Source organism: Crinia signifera, chromosome 5 (assembly GCF_055691185.1).
Source record: "Crinia signifera chromosome 5, ASM5569118v1, whole genome shotgun sequence".
Lineage (NCBI taxonomy): Eukaryota > Metazoa > Chordata > Amphibia > Anura > Myobatrachidae > Crinia > Crinia signifera.
In genome coordinates this window covers 81,919,343-81,940,148 of record NC_139221.1, presented here as the reverse complement: position 1 = coordinate 81,940,148, position 20,806 = coordinate 81,919,343, and the positions used below count along the sequence as shown (strand labels likewise).

The 20,806-nt window shown below is 41.8% G+C and overlaps 1 protein-coding gene across 1 annotated transcript in view; it reads left to right on the top strand.

The window, feature by feature from the left end:
- COLEC12 (collectin subfamily member 12) overlaps nucleotides 1-20,806 on the top strand; it is a 118,871-nt gene that overhangs the window by 5,440 nt on the left and 92,625 nt on the right. Inside the window, exon 2 of the mRNA XM_083187546.1 lies at nucleotides 16,153-16,203. Within this exon, the coding sequence (XP_083043672.1) occupies nucleotides 16,153-16,203 (51 nt within the window). The remainder of the gene's footprint in view (nucleotides 1-16,152; nucleotides 16,204-20,806) is intronic.

Sequence of the window (20,806 nt, the reverse complement as noted above, 5' to 3'; positions counted from 1 at the left end):
GTGTGTACACCCCTTTAGGTGTCTAAAGGACTTACCACTTTAACTTCATTTGCATCTTAAATGAAATGAGTGAGATGGGCAGTGTGATTGTCTTTGCTACATGAACTAGTTTTCTTTGTTCAGCCTTAATGCAAAAGTCGCTATGTGAAGCACAAATCATCACTGAGAATGTATATAAGAGGGAGTGATGTCTGTTGCAATCACACATTTTCACCTAAAAAAGCAGGTTCCTATGGGGATGCTAAATAACCAATTTTACCATGCCCTGCAGTTTATTCTGCTTTCACATCGCAAAATGGAGGGTCTCACCAGGACTTTGAAATGGTTCAGTCCCGGCATGACCCTGCATTTTGGGATGTTCACATCCCCTCTGCGAACCAGCATTATTGCGGGGAGTTGGTGCATCATCGGGGGCGGAGGCAGCGCTTATAGCTGGCGCTGCTCCAAGCGCTGCCTCCTTTATAGTGTGAACGGGAAACGGGTCGCTCGACCTGTTTAACTCGTTCACACTGCAGAGCAACACGGTCAACAAAACGGTAAGAACTTTGCTTTTTCACCGGTTCTTATTGCTGTGTTGCTACCCGTTTGCGGGACCCAGTAACCCCTTTCACTTCGCACTAATTACCGGGTCAAGCCGGCAATAAACTGGCTTGTACCTGGTAATTAGTTGTGATATGAAAGGGGTATTAGTGTCTTAAGGGACATATTTATCAAATAAAATCTGCTAATTCATAGTGTTCCTTCTCGGAACCGGGGCGGGTAGGGCGCCGCTGCACGGGGCATCGTCAAGGGGACGGACCGGGCCCGCCGACGTCACTGTTAATGGCGGTCCCGGGCCGTCGACGTCACAAAAGGGGCGTGCCCAGGCTGCGTCATGACGAAAAGGGGCGGGCACGGCCGGCATCGTCATTGAAGGGGCAGGCCCAGCCGCACCAAAGGCTCTCCACTGCCGGGGAAGCGCCGGGCACCGCTATATACTGTGGCGCCGGGCTTCCCCGGTATCACCATAAGAGGAGGAGGCAGGCTGTTTTAGCGGGGCGCTGCCAGAGGGGCAGGGCGCATTTTGCGCCCGGCCCTTTAAAAATCGGGCCGGGCGCAGCGCACCGCTAAAACAGCCTAGCGGGAACACTAATTCATGACAGGGACCCCAAATTGGATGTAAAGTGATCAATTAATGAATTTACATTCTAGTCACCGGTCTCTGGATGCAATTAGTATTGAAATCCACTAATCTGTAATTTCTAATTGCCACAGTAAACAGCAATAAGAAATTACAGTTAAGTGGATCAAGTCCTGATAGTTAATGTGTGTGCAAAAATAATGAGACGGGGTACATGTTGCTGTGTTAGATCATATATTGTAACCGCAAATAGTGTTGAAAACTGATTTTAATTGGTTACTTTGAAATAAATAGGCCCAATAATCTTATAGTATTTTTAGTATCATTCTGCTTAGAGGTCATAGTGGGCAAACCACAGGTAGGCTAGCGTCATGCAGTGACATAGTTAATGCACATAGAACCATAGAACATCAGTGTTTCAGTATTTCCAATGAACTTGCCAAGATGTCTCCCAGCAGTGCCTAGACTAAGGTATCTTTCCAGACCTCAACGCGAGTGAAATACAGGTGACTAAACATATTTTATATTTAGTTAACTTGTAGATCACATGCTCGAACCACTATTGGCAAGAATGGCATGTAAAGCTGGATCTTTTTTATAGAGGTATTTTGTAGGTGAAAAGTTGAGAAATATGTTCTTGCTTTCTTTTGTAATTCAACAAGTACCGTTTTCACTGACCCATCAAATATGTAATCTCTAGATGGCTAGAAAAACGCATTCTCTTAAGCTACCTGATATTTGTTATTCTTTTATGAGTAAAGAGTGTAAAATGAGTTGCGCTAATATTTCTACTTATATACAGGATCCAGACATAGCATAATTTGTCATTTATATGGACATCTTTAATGTATTGAGTATAACATGCCATTATTATTATGTTATGTGTTGTATAGGACTGGTGATTTTACACACAGTTTGCAACTAGCTAAGCTAAGTGATTGTGCTGATTAAATGATAATTCAACTCAAAACCAAAGTATGTGTGGAATAAGAGGACATCTGCACCAAAACATTATACCTGCTGTGACCTTTCTTTGCCAGCAGGTACACAATGAGCGGGTCACTTACTCCTCATGAGGAACCTGAGTCGTCTTACTCCTGGGCCATAGGGATTCCCTCTCACTGTCAGTAATCGCCTGTTACTGACTTTTCCCAGTACTGTACATTTTAGGAAATAAAATTGCTGCAATGACCAGTTTCCCACCTCTTACTTCTGGTTATGACTGACTGGCCATGCTGATATGGACAGAGACACTTACTTAGCAACTCAGGACCACCAAAGAATTGGTAAGTGTTAGGTGCTTGTCTGGTACTTACTGGTTACAGACAGATGTAGGCAAAGGCAGACTCAGGAAGATCAGGGAGAATGCTACATGTAGCACACACTGGGGCAGATGTATTAAGCCTGGAGAAGAGATAAACTGGAGATAAAGTAGAGATAAAGTGAAAGGAGATAAAGCACCAGCCAATGAACTGTGTTTAAAAATAACAGTTGAGAGTTGATTGGCTGGTGCTTTATCTCCTTTTACCATATCTCCAGTTTATCTCTTCTCCAGGCTAAATACATCGGTCCCACTATTTCCAACCTCTCAGCAGCTACCTGAAAAATAAGGTGTTTGTGTTGGGGAGACTGCACCCTGATTACCTTCACCTCCAGATTTGCCACTGGATGTAGGCATCTTGATGTGTATCAGCCAGGGGAAAATAAAACTTTCTTAAAAGCTAAAGGTATTAAGAATATCACATATGCAATTCCCAAGATGTGTCAGAAGATGCACTCTTTTTGAGGTAAGTTGGATACATTGGGGTATGTTAAATAAAGTGCATAAGATTATAGCAACCTAACAGATTCTATTTATCATTTATCTAGCACCTTTGAAAATATAATATCATCTGATTTGCTAATATGGACAACATCTCTTTAGTAAACATACCCCATTGTAACCACAGGAGGCTGGTGTGTGCCATCTCCTTGCCTTCGAGCTACCAAGGAGAAGTGCCCTGGCATCTTGAATTCTATGGGGAATAGTAGAATCATGTCTAAAACTTATGTTTCTGCTGAGGGACCTGATCATTTGCTTTGACTGATCCTAACCTCCAGAGGTAGAGTGGTCAGACACCAGGACAACAGTCCCCTCGTTATTTCACTGCAGGCTTTAGTGTGGCAAATGGCACCTTGAAACTTCCATACTGCCCTGCTCTACTTATGTCCTTTCAAACTAAGGAAGTACATGCCAAGTCCTTCTGGCACCTCACCAACGTTGTGTGTAGATTTAACGTACCTCAATCTATGGTGTCACATGTGTACAATGAATGCCTTATGGAAGGCATTACCACGCATCATGGAAAGCACAGTGGCCAACCACTGGTGCTTACTCATTGTGACCTGTAGTGTCTGGCCAGAATTGTCCATGGTAACAGACAAGGCACACTGGCACAGGTCATATTCACATTAAATCTCAAGGTATCATGGTAAGGTAATATAACTTTAACATTGGTACACATTGAGAATAACTCACAATGTTCTATCTCCTTATCTTTCTATTCACTGTTCCATTAATACATAGCATAATTAGATGGTCTAGTGTTGTTTCCTATGCTTTTGTAATGTACCATCACTTGGTACTCTTCTGTACACTGCTCAAATGCTTGTCAATTTATTTCTTACCTAATGAAAACAGATTACAAAAAAAAAAAAAAATCAGATGGTATCAGATACATATCCAGTAGGTCAGTGCAGCATTGTTTAGCTTTCATGGTATATGGGAACAGAAGTCCCGCCAAAGTGCCCCTGTTAACATTAAGACACCAGACGCAATCCTCATACTGTGATGTCGCTAATTGGACCCTAGATGACTGGAAACATGTGGCGTGATCAGATGAGTTCCAGTTGTTTTGGGCTGATAGTAGGGTTCAGGAAGTATAAGGACGCCAGTCATCAATAAGACATAGTGAAGGCTTGTGGAGGTACCATAATGGTGTATTCACATGGCATGGGTTGGGTCCTTTGATATACTGGAACTTGGTTTTCACCTGTAATTGCTATATTGCATTGCTTGATGACCATTTGCTGCACTTCATTGACTTCTTGTACTCCCACAAAGATCAGAGGTTCCAGCAGGATAGTGCATAGTGTCTCAAGATTTGGCTCGCGGAGCATTCTGGCCAGTTACGACAAATGCTGTGGCTGCCACATTTGCCCAACATGAACCCAATGAAGAATTTATGGGATATGATTGGAACAATAATTGGCACTCAATATCCTGCACCTACAATAATGAAGGAGCTGTGGGAAGCTATACAGAGGCATTGGTTAACATTTCTCCAGAGGTCTTCAATTCACTTGTGAATGTCATGCTAATTTGCTGCACTTCTCCTAGCTTGTGGGTGCTCCAGTGGGTGGGGGTTTACAGTATGTAGAGCAGCCAGAAAAGGGGATTATTTTCATATCTCCACTATCCAATCACATCCGCACTGTGCAGTCCACGCATATTCTCTCCCACTTTCCTTTTCACGCTTTTCATCCTCCTAAACCCTGGCCAAGATTGCTGGTTGACCATATCCTATAGCCCACCAAGAACCTTTGCATTCTGGTGGACTTTATGCACTAAAGAACATGTAACCATGCCTATTTCCCTATAGATTGTAAGCTTGCGAGCAGGGCCCTCCTACCCTTAACTGTCTGTATCACTGTTTCCAATTGTAAAGCACAACGGAATTTACTGCACTATATAAGAAACTGCTAATGTTAACACATACATTTGATAAGCCGGTACTTGTGTATTATCAGGGCGCCCGATTTTACTACGTACGCAAACGTAGTGAAATCGCATACCATTATTGTATGGCATGCGATGCGATTTGACCTGTTATAATGGCATTTAATAAACTATACCATTAAATGACACGTCATCCCGTAGCGTGGCGAGCGCAGCGAGCCCTTTCATACCCCCACTATCCACGTCGGTGTGGAGTTGATTTTATACAGTGTGGCGAGCGTAGTGAGCCACCGAGCCCGAAACTTGGCGAGCGCACGTCCCCTCGCAGGGCCCGCGCTCGCCACACTTCGGGCTCGGTGGCTCGCCACACTATGTAAAATCAACTCCACGTCGAAGTGGATAGTAGGGGTATGAAAAGGTTGGGCGGACGCGTTACGCCGCCCCTCGCCACGCTTTGGGATGACGTGGATAGTTGGGGGGCCTAAATAAATGACATTCAATTTAATTTATTTGTATAGCACATTAAATGCCATTATTATATGTCCAATCGGAACCGATATCTGATCGCATCGCATGCCATACAATAATGGCATGCGATGCAATGCAATTTTTTTTATCGGACCCGATTTTTGTAATGTATTCACTGACAGAGAGCAGTGAATACATTACATAGGAAAATCGCATCGCATCGCATGCCATACAACAATGGCATGCGATGCGATGAGATTTCACTACCCTGAATAGCCCACTACGCAAATGCCGTAGTGGGCGCTGTGATAATATACAAGTACCGATATGCCAGTAACTTTGTTAATGTTTTCCTGCTATTGTTATAGTTACCTCCTTTATTACTTCCTATTCTTTTCTCTGCCTAGATGAGGAAGACACTGATGGATTTATAGCTAAATATGTAGCGCTGCAGCTACTGTAAATCACAATGCTCACTTTTACATGTCTTAGAAAGAAATTTCAAATTTAACATTAGGATTAATTCCCAGTTATCAAAATTAAACACTCCAACATGTTTAATGGGCATCAATAAAGTTTAGTAAATGTTTTCTCACAGTGAACTGCCAATTTTAACATTCTCTGGGGTTACATGTCAAAAAGTTACGTGTACTAAAGCACTGCTTTGAGGCAGAACTCGCACAGATGGTCCCTCCATTCCTGATGGCACCTTTTGCCACGGAGCATCAGCACTGCCAGTAGGAGAGCGCTCAGTGGTAAATGTACTACCATGCCGGTATAGCTTTTCCTGCTTCACCTCTTTACCAAGCGGAATCATAAAGCATCATCAGAGTGGGAGGTGGCGGTTTGACACCCCCCCCCCCCCCCGCCCCTTCTCAAACATGACAGAGGTGCCAAAGTCATCAGTGGACCACCAGAAATGTTTTATAATCATGTCAACATTTCAAAGTGGTCAGAGCCAACAAGTCAAGCACATTGATGTTGACATTACAACCATGTGGACATTCTCTTGTTGACATTATGATAGTAATATAACATAACGTACCGCAAACCATATTATTGCATATTGATAAAAAGTATACATAAGTAGACCGGACAAATTTATATATAATCCAAAGGAGCTCTTACATTCCCCCAAAACTCTGCCACCCTCTCCTGTCAGTATACTCTACTCTCTCTAATTCATCGGTTGGTGGGGATCATTCAAATTGCTAGGTTTAAACTGAAAAGTAGGTATTTCAGATTGATTCTAAAGGAGCATACACACTGTACAATTATTTTTTTGCCCAGTTTTTTTGACCAATTCCGTTAATTTCGGCCATTCCGAATTAAATTGGTCAATTCAGTGCGTTTACGAAGAACGGCAAATGATGATGCGCATACCGGCTAGTTGTTCATCAAGGTCCATCAACTGTGCATGCAGCTTAATTTCGATATCTTTCAAAAATAGCCTATAAACTGTAGCTAGATCTTTCGTCTGTCGTCAACATCTTTCGTCCAGGACACTGGGTTCAAGGGAAATGTCTTTCAGCGAAATTGGTCAAACCTTAAGGTGCATACACACTGTACAATTTTTTTTGACCAATTTTTTAAGAAGGTTCTGGACAGATAATGGGCAGGATTTTTTATCCCATTGTATGTCAGTGTTAGGAGGTACGTGAAAGTTAGGACCAGTACATAGCCTAAGATTTAATTTGTATTTAAGATATCCAAGACATAACGGGGGAAATTTACTAAGCCAAAATCGTAAAAAAATAGGTGTATTCGTATACAGAAATACACCTATTTTTTACACATTCATATTTTTGGGATTTACTATCCCAAAAATATTTACTATCCCAAAAATACGCCAATTCGTATTGATGGCACATTCTTATTTGTATTTACAAATACGAATGAATACACCATTGATAGAATACAAAGTAAATTCTAGTTACCAAGGTCCTCCGGCGTAGATTGGTCCAGTCAGGAGCTGAGAAATTCATATTTGTATTCTTAGTAAATTTCCCCCAACATATCATCTACGTCAGTCTGTGAACTTTGAGAAAGTTTACCTTTTTCATGTCGACCTTTTGCTTTTGTCAAGCTTTTGTCAATGTTGACATTTTTGCATGTGAACAATTTGTCAATGTTTATCTTTTGCATGTTGACATTATTAATGTAGACCTATGATGTAGACCTATTAAGTATCTACATATACACTGAAGACCTTTCCATTCACGCCCTTCAGCATAGCCCCTGGCCCGCTGAGGTCATGTATGGCAGCACACCCACAATCATACTAACAAATAAAGTTTTACTCCATGATATAATACATAACGTACTAGTATATTTGTCCATTGATTGAATGATATCCAACTTGGAATCTTAAGCAAATCACACTGTTTTTTATAGTCGTGAGCCACATGTGTTTTCTCTTCCCTTATGTCCCGCAGGATAAATGTAACAGAATAGGGATATCATTTTCATTTTAGCAACAACATAAATAAAACAAAACCTAATAAATCATACAGTATTTTCCACTGGTGTGTTTCTTAAGGCCATGACTTAGCAAAATATATGGGTTTACTGAATGTCAATGCTATTTGCACAAAGGATTTAGTAAAGTAAATGCTGACTAAAAACTATGTAGTGCAGTATCCACTATTATCTATTATTATCTAACAGCATCTGTCTGGCACACAGAAAATGCTGCTTGATTATTAGGGAGGTCTTCAATTAGTGCCGCTTTTTCAGACAGACGCAAAATCGTCACTTTTCAAAGATTTTCGTTCAAATTCAGTCAATGATATTCTGTCAGATTTACATTTCACCTATTCAATTAAAGTGATGATTTTCCAACTGAAAAATCAGCACAGTCGGAAAACACATGGATCGGCGATGTACTTGGCAATCCACCTGGAAATTACCTGGGTCGAGCGACCCGGCATTGCAACCCAGGTAGCGAGCAGGGCTGAACACATATTCAACCTGGCTTGCGGCATGGTGTAAACGGGTATCCCAGGTTGATGCCACTCGAGTCCTGTTCACATCTATGAAACAGCCGTTCCTGTGAGACGTTCTCATCTCCCAGCGCCGGCTCAGAACTCGCCACTCGTAACCTCACCCTGCGACCTGGCTACCTGGTATAAAAGTGGTATTATTGAATCACTCCCAGCCCATCTAGCGGCTGTCCCTGCTGCACTCGGCTGTTGTAATCAATGAACTAAATGAAAAAGAAGGAATATTTGGTGTGACTTATACAGTATTGTGTGTGTGTGTGTGTGTGTGTGTGTGTGTAACCAGCATTGTTGTACAATAACTGCATTTGTAAGGTACTGTACAAATAAATATCAGTAAGCTCTGCATACCAAGTGTGGCATGAAATGTTGCAATTTGCACTAAGAATTCTCCAATATGATATTGGTAGAAAATGTTCAGTGCTGGCAGCATTTTGCAAAAACTTTGTTAAACCAACTCCTGAAATATGGAACAAGACTGGTATATCTTAGCTAATTCCCTGACACCTTAACCACTGCTGATGCAGAGTAGTATTAGCTGTGTGTGGGAGTGAAGTAATATATACGAGCTCAACCTGGGCCAAGCCAAGAATAAAAAGAATTTCAAGTTTAATTTGGAAGAAAACTGAGAGCCAATAGAAGTGTTGGCGGAGAATAAGTGTTGGGTGAGGCATAATCATTGGACACTAGTGATATTTTGTGAGAGCTGAATCTGGTAGAGTAATAATTACAGCATCAGGTATCACTGAGGTACAAGATGTTAGCAATATTTATTGTGCAATTATTTCCTCTCTAATGCAAAAAATATTTTTCTTTGAAAACGGGAAGGAGAAAGGGAATGTCTAAAGCTTGCCGTGCACAGGCTGATCCTGCGGCTCGGCCGGAGTGCTGAGCTACAGATGGCTGTCTGATATACAGCAATATTTACATGGAAGTCCAAATTGGATTAGATGTGGCTGTTCGGTGCTTGGATGGAGGGGCTGGAACAATTCCATCTGGGACCTGTTAGTGAGTTTGCAGGATGACCGCTTACTCAGACTGATGGTCTCATGAACACATTTTACAATATGCTGTTATTTTTGGATTACATATGAAACTTTATTGGGCCACATACACTGAAAAATCAGCCACCTAGTCATACATTGCTGTTTGCATAATCCAAATTCTGAGAAGCAGCCATGTTGTTATTATGTTACCCGTCTACCACAGGGGTCATTTTAGAAACATAGGGCCTTATTCCAGGCTGTGTCTGAATCGGGCCCCATAAAGTAAATAAGTGCACAAAAAAACAATCTAATAGTTGTTACTTAAAAAAAAATATATATATATACATTGCAATTAGTTGGTACTTGCATTCACAAAATCAGCATGGTGGTAGATATATAGTCGAACTCCGGCACTCGTTTCAATATGCAAAACTTGAGTCGGTAAGTTTTATTGAAGTGAGTGCCGGAGTTTGACTATATATATATATATATATATATATATATATATATATATATATTACAATCTTTGGTTGTTCGGCACTCTATACAAATGTACACTGCAAAATCAAACTGGTTTTGCAGTGTAAATGATTGTCGTTTTAAAAATACTGGAGATTTCTTACCAAATCTCTCACTTTCTGAATCTCTCATCCTATTACATTTCCCCCGTGATGTCTATACCGACTGTCCAGCGTTCCTTTATGAATGTATGTTTTTTCTGCATACTCTCCTCATGATAAACGGTAGTATGGTTCAATTCAGTCGGCTGGATGCTGGGCAACAATACGTTGGTAGCCTTGGCTATCTCTGATGGTGGTAGTCGGAAGGATTTAAATGCAGATAAAGTCTTAAGACTTTATCTGCATTTAAATCCTTCCGACTACCACCATCAGAGATAGCCAAGGCTACCAACGTATTGTTGCCCAGCATCCAGCCGACTGAATTGAACCATACTACCGGTCACCAGACTTGATCTTGGCGGTGTCCTAGCACCATCACAGGTGCAATTTCCATCGCAGAAACCAGGGCGTCTACACCTGTGTCAACTCCCAGCGCCGGCCCCTTCCAACTCGGGGCTACGCTGGCAACGAGTGGACCAAGCATCACCCGCCATCAGCTGCTTACTCCGGGAGAGGTATAACATCTATAACTGTGTCAGCTCCCAGCGTCGGCTCCCACAACATCGGGGCCACGCTGGTTGTCAGCAGACCAGTTCTCACCTGCTTCAGGAGTGTCTGCTCCCGGTACCGGCTCCCAGTCCATCGGAGCAACACCGGTGGAAGCGGACACGCAGCTACTGGACTGCTGCTACCGTCATCATCAGCCGGTAATATAACCCCATACAAACCTTGTTTCCTAAATTGAATTGGATACATCATAATAACTTCATTTGGAAGTGACATTCATTATATCCATTTGGGAACTCTGTATTAAGTTGGCAATTGATCATGAACTTGGGCCATTTTTTGGTGCTAGTCGGAATGCATTATATATTTTAAAGTGTATAATTTTTTATTGTGTATATGCATGTATGCATAATTGTGTATTTTAAGGTGTACCTATTATATTAAAAATAATAATTAAGTAAAAAATCAAATAACAAAAGATCAACACAGTGCGCTCTCTTTATTTTGTGTTTTTCAATTGAAACAGGTCTAGAATATATATATACATATATATCTATATATCCTCCAGGAGCCTGATGATAATACTGTCGTATTGAAACGTTGCTGAGATGCTTCAATAAAAACTTTTACTGCAAGTTGAAAATTGTCTGGAGTGCCGCGTCATTACAAGAACGTCTACATACCCTCTGGACGAGGGCACCCGACGAGTAGCAGACATTCGGTGGTTGTGCCCGGCCCTCCAAAGTATATATATATATATATATATATATATATATATATATATATGTATATTCTAGACCTGTTTCAATTGAAGACAGATTACATATCAGCTCTGGCAGAAGTGGAGAAAATTATATTTTTTTGCAGATAATCAGCACATAGAAAACTTCATCATGAGGAGAGTATGCAGAAAAAACATACATTCGTAAAGGAACGCTGGACAGTCGGTATAGACATCACGGGGGAAATGTAATAGGATGAGAGATTCAGAAAGTGAGAGATTTGGTAAGAAATCTCCAGTATTTTTAAAGCGACAATCATTTACACTGCAAAACCAGTTTGATTTTGCAGTGTAAATGATTGCCGGATCTCTCACTTTCTGAATCTCTCATCCTATTACATTTCACAGCACATTCTCTCACATTCTCGTTATCCACTAAATGCAAAAAAAAACCCCTCAAATAAAAGGATTAAAAGGTTACAGTTCATTAGCCAGACAGGTGTCATGGATAGACTGTGATTTGGGCACACAACTCATGAGATGGTAAATATATACCGGGTCCTTCCACAGGTTTCCATAAGGGGGTAACTATAGTTGGGGAGGGAGGTGTAATTTTTATGGTGCCCATAGACATAGGCAGATGGCTCCATTTGCGGGATACGGTCACTAGGTCAACAAGCATTAGGGCGACCACTGAAGGTCGACATGCATGAAGGTTGACATGACTGAATGGCGACAGGGACATTTGGTCGACATGGGGAAGGTTGGCAGTCAAAAGGTCAACAGGTCAACATGGGGTTTTCACTTATTTTAGGAGCCGTCATATGCCGACGGCGGTATTTCATGCCCTACCTTCCACTATGGCATGGTGGGAGAATAAAATAGAGTGCCCGAAGTAGGTGCAGCGAGCCATGTGGGGGAACGCGGTGCACTTTTTTAGTGTCCATGTTGACTGTGACGACATTCAGGACAAAAAAAGTTAAAAACCCCATGTCGACCTATTGCTTGTGTCGACATAATGACCTTGTCAACCTAATCCATGTCGTCCTTCAATCACATCGACCTTCATGCATGTCGACCTAATGTCTGTGTATTCAATGATCCATGCCCCCATTTGCCACCGACTCACATTGCCATCATTGGCAAAAGGCATGGTAAGAATAGATGACACATATTAAACACTAGGTCAAAATGACGGCTTAGTCCCCATCTGCTCCTACCTCCAACCTCTGTCTTTACAGCTCCCTCTCTCCATATCCATTGAGTTTGAAACAGATCATTTTGCTTTCACATTTTGTTAAGGAGTAATTTGGGCCAGCGAGTGGCCTCTAGTGGTCACTGGAGGTACGTCACCTCAGAGGTTGGACATGCCTGTTCTAGAAAATAATAGATAGTATCTGATTGGTTGCCCATAGCAACATCCATGTGAAACTCCCATCTATGGTATATTTCCCCCGTCGTGTCTGCCTAGTGGCATTGGGGGCCCCTTCAAAATGCTGCTCTGGGGCCCCTGGGTTTACAGATGATGAGAAGTCAAATATTAGCCTGGTCTGATGCACATGAACTGATCTGGTGCAATTTCATAGGAGCTTACAGCAGGGACAAATGCAGTCCTTCGGCATTGAGCTAAGGCTCAAAGATTTATGGTATAGAAATAACAAATCCTACAATTCTCTGTACCCCTTTGATGTTGGAATTTACTTGGATCCTTGTCGGCAGACAGTATATTTCAAGAACCAGATTTGTGTTTGATGGAGCTTCCAGTTTTTCTATTTTATATACATGCTTATGGAGACTTCCCAGCACAATTGGCATCTGGTCCTGGAAAGAGGCTGAAATGACTAATTTTCTCTGAGATAAATTATGACAAAATGTACTTTTTGAAATTCTGTAAAGGCACTGGAGGATTATTCACCAAATGGCATTATACCAATGCTCATATTGCCCACGTTGTGCCAATAAAGCAATCTCTTAGTGAGTAAATTAAGAGCACTTTGCAATTATTACATGTGAACAAGGAAATGTTTCCACTAGGAAATAGTGGTAGGAAACAGATATTTGATAGTGATCCGGTTGAGCTTTCTGATTGGCTCTCTGGGATTAGCGTTGTGTTGGTGGTCCTCGGTACTATAGCTGTTCAAGGTTTCATTGGGGTTTTTTCCTTTTCCATATGGATTATACATTCCCATTGAATGACTTTGGATGAAAACAAGCATTTACTATGTGCACAATGATTTTATTTCTAGAAAGTGGAGAAAACTATTACTATCAGCGCATTAAATATTACATAACTAGCGGGGTTAAATACATGGTATATACTTAAATGCATACATAATGGAGGAACTTTGAGATTACAGGGTCATCATTTATGACAAATATAACAGTGGAATGATTTAGGACACATTTTTATTAATTTATGTGGCATAATAACTTATTACAGTTATTACAGGGACATGATTTATGAGTCATCATTGGTGCATTACTTGTAGTTCAGGCACTTGTATGTATAAAACGGGATAGTATGCACAGTGCCAATGTGCACGCTGCGGCCCTTGTACTACTACAAGCATCAGCACGCGAGAACAGTCAGGGCAGTCAGCTCCAGTAATAAATCTGGTCTATACTGCGGAATGTTCTAAATGAATAATGTTGTTTGTATAACAGTTTATCAGTTTAATAGTTCAAAAACAATTGGACTGAAATATGTTTTTTATTATTTTACTCTTGCTTTTTCAAATAACATGATATTTGAAGCTATGTTATCCAGAATTAATAAAAAGTTGTCGCTTGTCCAATGGCATGCATTTATTTTAGCATGAAATATTAATCGTTTACAGAGGAATAACCTTAATAAGGTCAATTTATTCAATTAAATTATTTGCTATATCAAGTATTGTCTTATACCATTTACAGACGGAGCTGCCCTCACTAGAGCGGTTCCTGCCGATTATATCGCCATGCGCCATCCTCCGCCAGCCGACAGAGTCAGACAGAAAGGGGTTATCGCGCACGAGACGCTTGCGCGCCCCATTCTGTCGAAAGCCCCAAACAGCCGTCTCTCGCCGCTGCCCGCTCTCCCCAGAATGGTACCTGCTCTCTGCCTGTCCCCCTTTAGCGGAGACGGGCAGGGAAGCACCCTGTCCCTGCCGCCTTGCTGATGGGGATGCGCGAGTGGCTCACACAGCCAGGCGACGTCGGCTCCATCTGTATTATGATATTAACATGTGACTTTTTTTGTACTTTCTGTTTATTTATTTATTTTTGCATCGACTTTATCTTGCCCTTTAAATGAGGACATGAACTTTCCGTCACGTGTGCAATAATTACAACCTTATTACTTGGATGTTTTCCAAGTTATATTTTCTTCCTCATTTTTAACATTCTAGAAGCAGGGTCGAATTTCTATAACACATAATCGTTTTATATTTGTTTCCGCTCAGTTCTCATAAATGTCTTTTAGCCCCTCATTAAGTGAATATTATCAGCCTTAATGTTATCCCATTGTGAGGGAGGTCATCGGAGCACTGGGGCAGATTTATTCAGGCTGGTGAATTGATAAAGTGGCCGGTGATAATGCACCAGCCAATCAGCTCCCAAATGTCATTTTTCAAACCCAGACTGTAACTTCTCAGTTAGGAGCTGATTGGCTGGTGTGTTATCATCACCCAGCCTTACTAAATCTTCCCCACTAAGACTGATCTCTCTTTGGGCCTAAATCAGACCTGATCGCAGGGCTGAGAGTTAGTAGGTCACCCCTAGTACGCATGGGAGGGGCCATCCTGTGATAAAATCCTGCTACCTTTTTGATCTCTGGCGAGGTGATTGACATTTGGGGGTGGTAACCTGTTTCCATACTTATTGCTAACTATGTCTACTTTTACCAAAATGCATCTTCCAACTATGACATCACAGCCAGAATACTATTTTTATTATAGTGGTGGCCATTTGGAAAGGTAATTTTCAATAGTATTCCATGCAGAATATTGCTTGCAGTGCTGGCCATAGCCATAGCCTGGGTCTAGAAATGGCCCTGGGCCAGTGCATAGCCAGTAATGTTCAAAGCTACTAATGGGAAGGGCGTTCCCATCATCAAAAGTTTAGCAGATTACTATTAATTTCAAGAAAAAAAAAAAACTGTTCTCAAAACAACTACATCATCCATCCTGAAATAAATGTCCCTCACTAGTTGCAAAATGCAACCATATGCATCCCTGGTCCCTACATGCATTCAGACCACCATGAACACACAGATCTTACTACAAAACTCCCCACATTCAAGACTCCCTATATGCCCTGAGACCAACATACCCCTCAGTCTCCCCCATATGCCTCTCACACCTCTTCCAGCCATCGTTCTTAGCTGAAAGATGTTGGCACAATATTTAGTTTATAGACAAATTGTAACATATCGACTGGATCATACAGTGTGTACCTGCAATTGCTCTCTCCTGCGGGGCACATGCAGTGTATTCTGGGGGACTGTGCTGCACAGCCAACAGGAAGATATTGCGTGCAACCCTGTGCAACCGTGTGCATATTAATGAAGGATGGAACAATGATTCTTGTGCCTTTCATGAAATCTTCCTTGGTATGGCAATCTGCATGGTATGGGCCATCGTTCGGGAGTCTACCCACCCTTACTCTTACATCTCAGCGGAAACTATGAAATTGCACTCCCTTCCTATCCTCTGGTGTGCTGCGTGACCTACAGTCACATGATGCAGAAGTTAGCGGATCCATTTAATCTTATTCTTTGCTTGCTAACTAAACAGCTGTCTGAGTGCTACAGGCGATGGCTCATCTTACTGTCGGTGGCCAGCAAATGTGTGTCAACGATTGCTCATCACTGGTTTATACAATCTCTTATTGACATTGAAGGAATTTGGATGTGTTTCGAGCACGCTTCCTACCCTATTATACATTGACATCTCTGCAAATAATTAAAGCAATGTTTTTTTCCCATATTATACAAGCATGCACTGTGGTAAAATATGTATTTGTCTTTTTTCACAGACGACTTTGCAGAAGAAGAGGAGGTGCAGTCCTTTGGATATAAGAGATTTGGTAAGTCATGTCATTCTTTATACTGAATCATCTAACAGTCTGAACTCAACTCAAAATACAAGGTTCCTTATACATAGGCTGGCGATATATCCCTTTATTCTCATACACGGTTGTTGTGCTGGCAAAGCACAACCTGGTTTTACTCCGCCACAGAATTGTAGAAATCATAGGTGTACTGGACTCAAGGGATATTATGGAAGCTTCTTATATACTAATAACATTCATAAACATAGATGTGAAAAAAGTGACTAAACTTGAGCTACTTGACATGTATGTAATATGGTTGTACAGCTGAGTGCAAGTATCGTATTAGCCATTTCACGGAGAGAGAGAGAGTCAGAGGGCCTGATTCAAACCTGAAGGCAGGTCTGTGGCCGCAGGACAGGAATCCGCAGCTGTGCAAGTTATGCACATAACAGGCCATGTAATCTCACCCTCACTTCCCCTCTGCCATTGGCGACAGTGATGTTGAGGGTGTAGGGAGGCCTGTGTTCCCAGAAATGGCTCGTATCCCTCCCACTTTCTGGCATTGTAGGCGGAGCATGATTAACCAATAGGCTGATTAGGCTGCAGCCTAGGGTGCCAGGATTGGGGGGGGGGGGGGGGCCTTGCAGATGACATCCTTATGTACTGTGGGGGGTGACGTTATTAAGGTGACCGTCAGAAGGCTGTGCCAATGTCACTTACTAATGGAACCATTACTTTATGTACATTGTGCTACAGCGCCTGCTGGGCAGCTTAAAGCCACAGTGTCCTTCACTTGCCTGAAGCATTAGATCATACTTGCTAATTGTGCGACCTTCGTTGCAAGCACATGGGCAGTACGAATGGCGAGTTCCTGAGCGCCCATACATTTGTGTTTAACAGTATTACATGCGCATTAGCTTAGCTCATCTGCCCATTTGCGTGGAACATCGTGGTCACAAAGTTGGATCTATTGCATGCCACCCATACATGCCCCTTGGGAAAATTAAATGGAAATACAATGCTGTTTGTATACAGAATTACATTTTTCATCCATCTTTGAACCCGAGAGAACAACAAATCCTACAACTTTCCTCAATTACTACCTAGTTGGAATCTGCTTTCACACTTCGCCCAATGTCTGGATGCTAAATTCTGATGGACGCTTGAGACTCCTTGGAGGAATCAGAAGACTGAGGGAACATATTTATTTATTATTTATTAACAGTTTCTTATATAGCGCACACATATTCCGCAGCGCTTTTACAGAGCATATTTGAACATTCACATCAGTCCCTGCCCCAGTGGAGCTTACAATCTATATTCCCTACCACATATACACGTACACACAGACATTCTAGGGCTTATTTGTCAGGAGCCAATTAGCCTACCGGTACCGGAGGAAACCGATGCAAGCACGAGGAGAATATACAAACTCTGCACAGTTAGGGCCAAGGTGGGAATTGAGCCCATGACCTCAGAGCTGTAAGGCAGTAAACATTACACATTAGTACTGCCGTATCGTTTCTGTCTCCTCTGTAGCATTACTACTGTAGTTCCATACATGGATACTGTTTGTTTGTTTGTTTGTTTAATTAGTCACCTGTGTTGTAGTAGAGGCATCAAAATGTTTTTCAGAAGACGCTTTAAGATTTTCAAAAACACGGCATATACATTTATTCTATGGGCAGTATTCAATGAGAAAAGTTCTCCGTGTTTTGTGGAGAATTTGTGCTTTGTTCGCCTTGGACGGAGCATTTTGCTCTCCAAAAGCGAGCAACCATATTCAATGTGAAATATTCTCCGTCTTTTTAAGTGATTTTCTCCGTCTCTCTCCGTGTAGCAATTCTCCATCTTTTGATGGAGAGCTGGAATGTGAACTTTTGAACGTAAAGGGTTTTTTTTTAAATTTTGGTGTAAAAAAATCAGTTTTTTTTTCCTGTGAAGGGGCATGTTATTTTTATTCATGTGCTTATAGCACATGAATATATATTTAATTTAAAAAAAAATATTTTTTTACATTTTTTTTTTTATTTTATTTTTTTACACAGTGCAGCCAGCAGGGGGCCCGAGCGCTCGAGCCGCTCATTAGATATTCATATATTCACTGCACCCGAACGTAACTATGCACGAACGGTGCAGTGAATACTGGGTCCCCCGCTGGCTATAGGGGGGTGCAGCCTGGGTCCTGGAGAGCCCCCCTCCCCTCCACAGTCCTCTGGAGCAGCCAGGGAGACTTTAATCTCTCTGGCTGCTTCCGGCTCCCTGAAAGCTCCCTGCAGGGGTTAAGACTCGCCGCGAGTGGCGGCGAGTTTTAACCACATTGAATAGAGGGAGCAGGAGTGGCAGCGAGCCCTCCGGAACACGGAGAGTGCATGGAGAGCGAAATAAAACGCTCTCCATGCACGGAGAACTTTTTCATTGAATACTGCCCTATATGTTTTAGTAACTCAAAGACTAATTAATAAGATATGTTTAAATCATTGTAACTTTGTCTTGGTATGAGAGAGTAAGTCATAAACATGCAAACTGCTGATCCCACATATTGCGAGAGTATATTTAAACTGGCTTCACTTCAGAATTACAGGCAGCTGGAAACATTTGTTGGTCACTTTTTGGCATAATTTACTCTGACCAAATATCCTCTACAGATTTCAGCAAAAGAGTTTATTGTTCACTCCACAGTCAGTATGAAAACATATTAAAGAGTCAGCTTCGTTAAAATGCGAACAATTCATAAACATTAGAGTTGTCTTTTTCTCGTACTTTTTGTAGTCCTTCAATAGAACGATGACAAAATCGTTCTGGCTGTTTTATTTGGCTATATTGCTGTAGGTGGGGCAGCACATGTTTTTCCTTATTTCATGATTTGCTGCTTCAGTATGAGTCTGCTCCACTTCTTAAAACAGAATATCCTGGGAAAACAAGGTGTTTCACTTGTATAGTAATTCATCTTAGTTTAAATAGGGATTTTGGTTATACTCTTTATCTGATTCCAAGTATGAATATTTGGAGTCATTTTGGAATAAAATAAAAATAAAAAAGTCCAGCACCATTTTATGCTATACCTCTTTGAGCCTAATAGATGCTATTCATTTTAATGTGCACTCCCCCATAGTAAGATTTACAGCCCTTGAAAATAATATTAACGGGCAGTTTTATGTAAAACAAAAACAAAAAACAGCTGGGAGTAGTGCTATAATTAGCGTAGGGATACAGGCAGTGACAGGACCCTTTTAAAAACTATAAAGGGATCCCTGAAAGAGTTGGTTCAACTAAGACCCCACACCCAATCAAGGAACAGCCATGTACAAATGGAATCATATGTTACCCAATAAGAAGTAACTGCTTTATTTACAATTATACTTTAAAAAACATATGATTTATGTAATGACCACCTGCTTTCTATATTTTCTTCACCCAGGACAGATGATGTACAGTAAAAAAAAACTTCTTGCAGTGCGGTTACAAACGTTTCAGTATTATAGTGAATACAGTTCATGTCAGGGTACAGCAATACACCCTGGCAATATTATTAACCTTAAGGATAGCAACTGCCACCTCTGCATTGTAACAAACTTACATTTGTGGCAACAGTCTCTTGGGGAGGGCACTTACACATTTACCATGAAGAAGCATGAGCACAAGACCACACAAAATGTTTCCCTGGTCACTTGCCAGGACACAGAACTCTGGCCCTTCCCCTCACAACTGCATGGTTACACATCCGATGCTGATGCCAGCCTCCCCTGACAAAATACACCAAGCCCACCTCCTCATGAAATTCATCCTGATCCCACCAGCAGTTATTCCCACCAGCAGTCACATCCAGCAGCCTAGTAGTATACAAATGGACCTGGGCTCCCAAAATTTGTGTATCATTGATATCAATATTGGAATATAATGTCTACAATGATATATTTCTTGAATCGATGATCATAGTGCTTGCAGTAAATTAGATAAAAAAAGGGGGAAAGGAAAAGAGACTGGATGGAGGGGGAAGACGAGGTAGATAGACCTGTGCAAGAGGGAACCATGGATAAAAAGAAAGGAAGAGGAAGGAGGTGTATTTGGAGACTGCATAAGATAGTTGGAGGCAGAAACTGGGACAATACCGTATGTGTGTCACGCGTTTTGCAAAAAGTGTGCCGTGTGTACCTTCCAGTCTATGAGACACTCAGTATGTCCCTTTGTTTTTGTTAAAGAACATAGGGCCTAATTCTAATCTGTTCGTTCCCCCGCGTGTTCACATGGGGGACCGATATTGAAGCCCTGTGCATGCTCATATTTGCTTATGCACACGTGCAGGGTTTCTGGGCAGGCGTGCATAGTCCCCGTGGCACTTGCACAGGGGGTGTGTGATGGAGGTGTGCAGGGGGCGTTTGCACGTAAACACTTGCATTTCCTGGGAATACCCACAAAAAAGGTTGGTGCACCCAGGAAAATGCTGAGCACCCCGATGCAAATGCAAATTGACACCTGCCTGCCAGGGGGGGGGGGGGGGGCTGATGTCACAGGACGTCAGCCAACCGCCCAGTTCTCGGACCGGACGCTGCAAGTCTAAGTCAACTAAGACTGACTTAGATTTGGGAAGAGAGTAAAAATCATTCGGTGGTCTGTGATCATCAAATGATTTCGG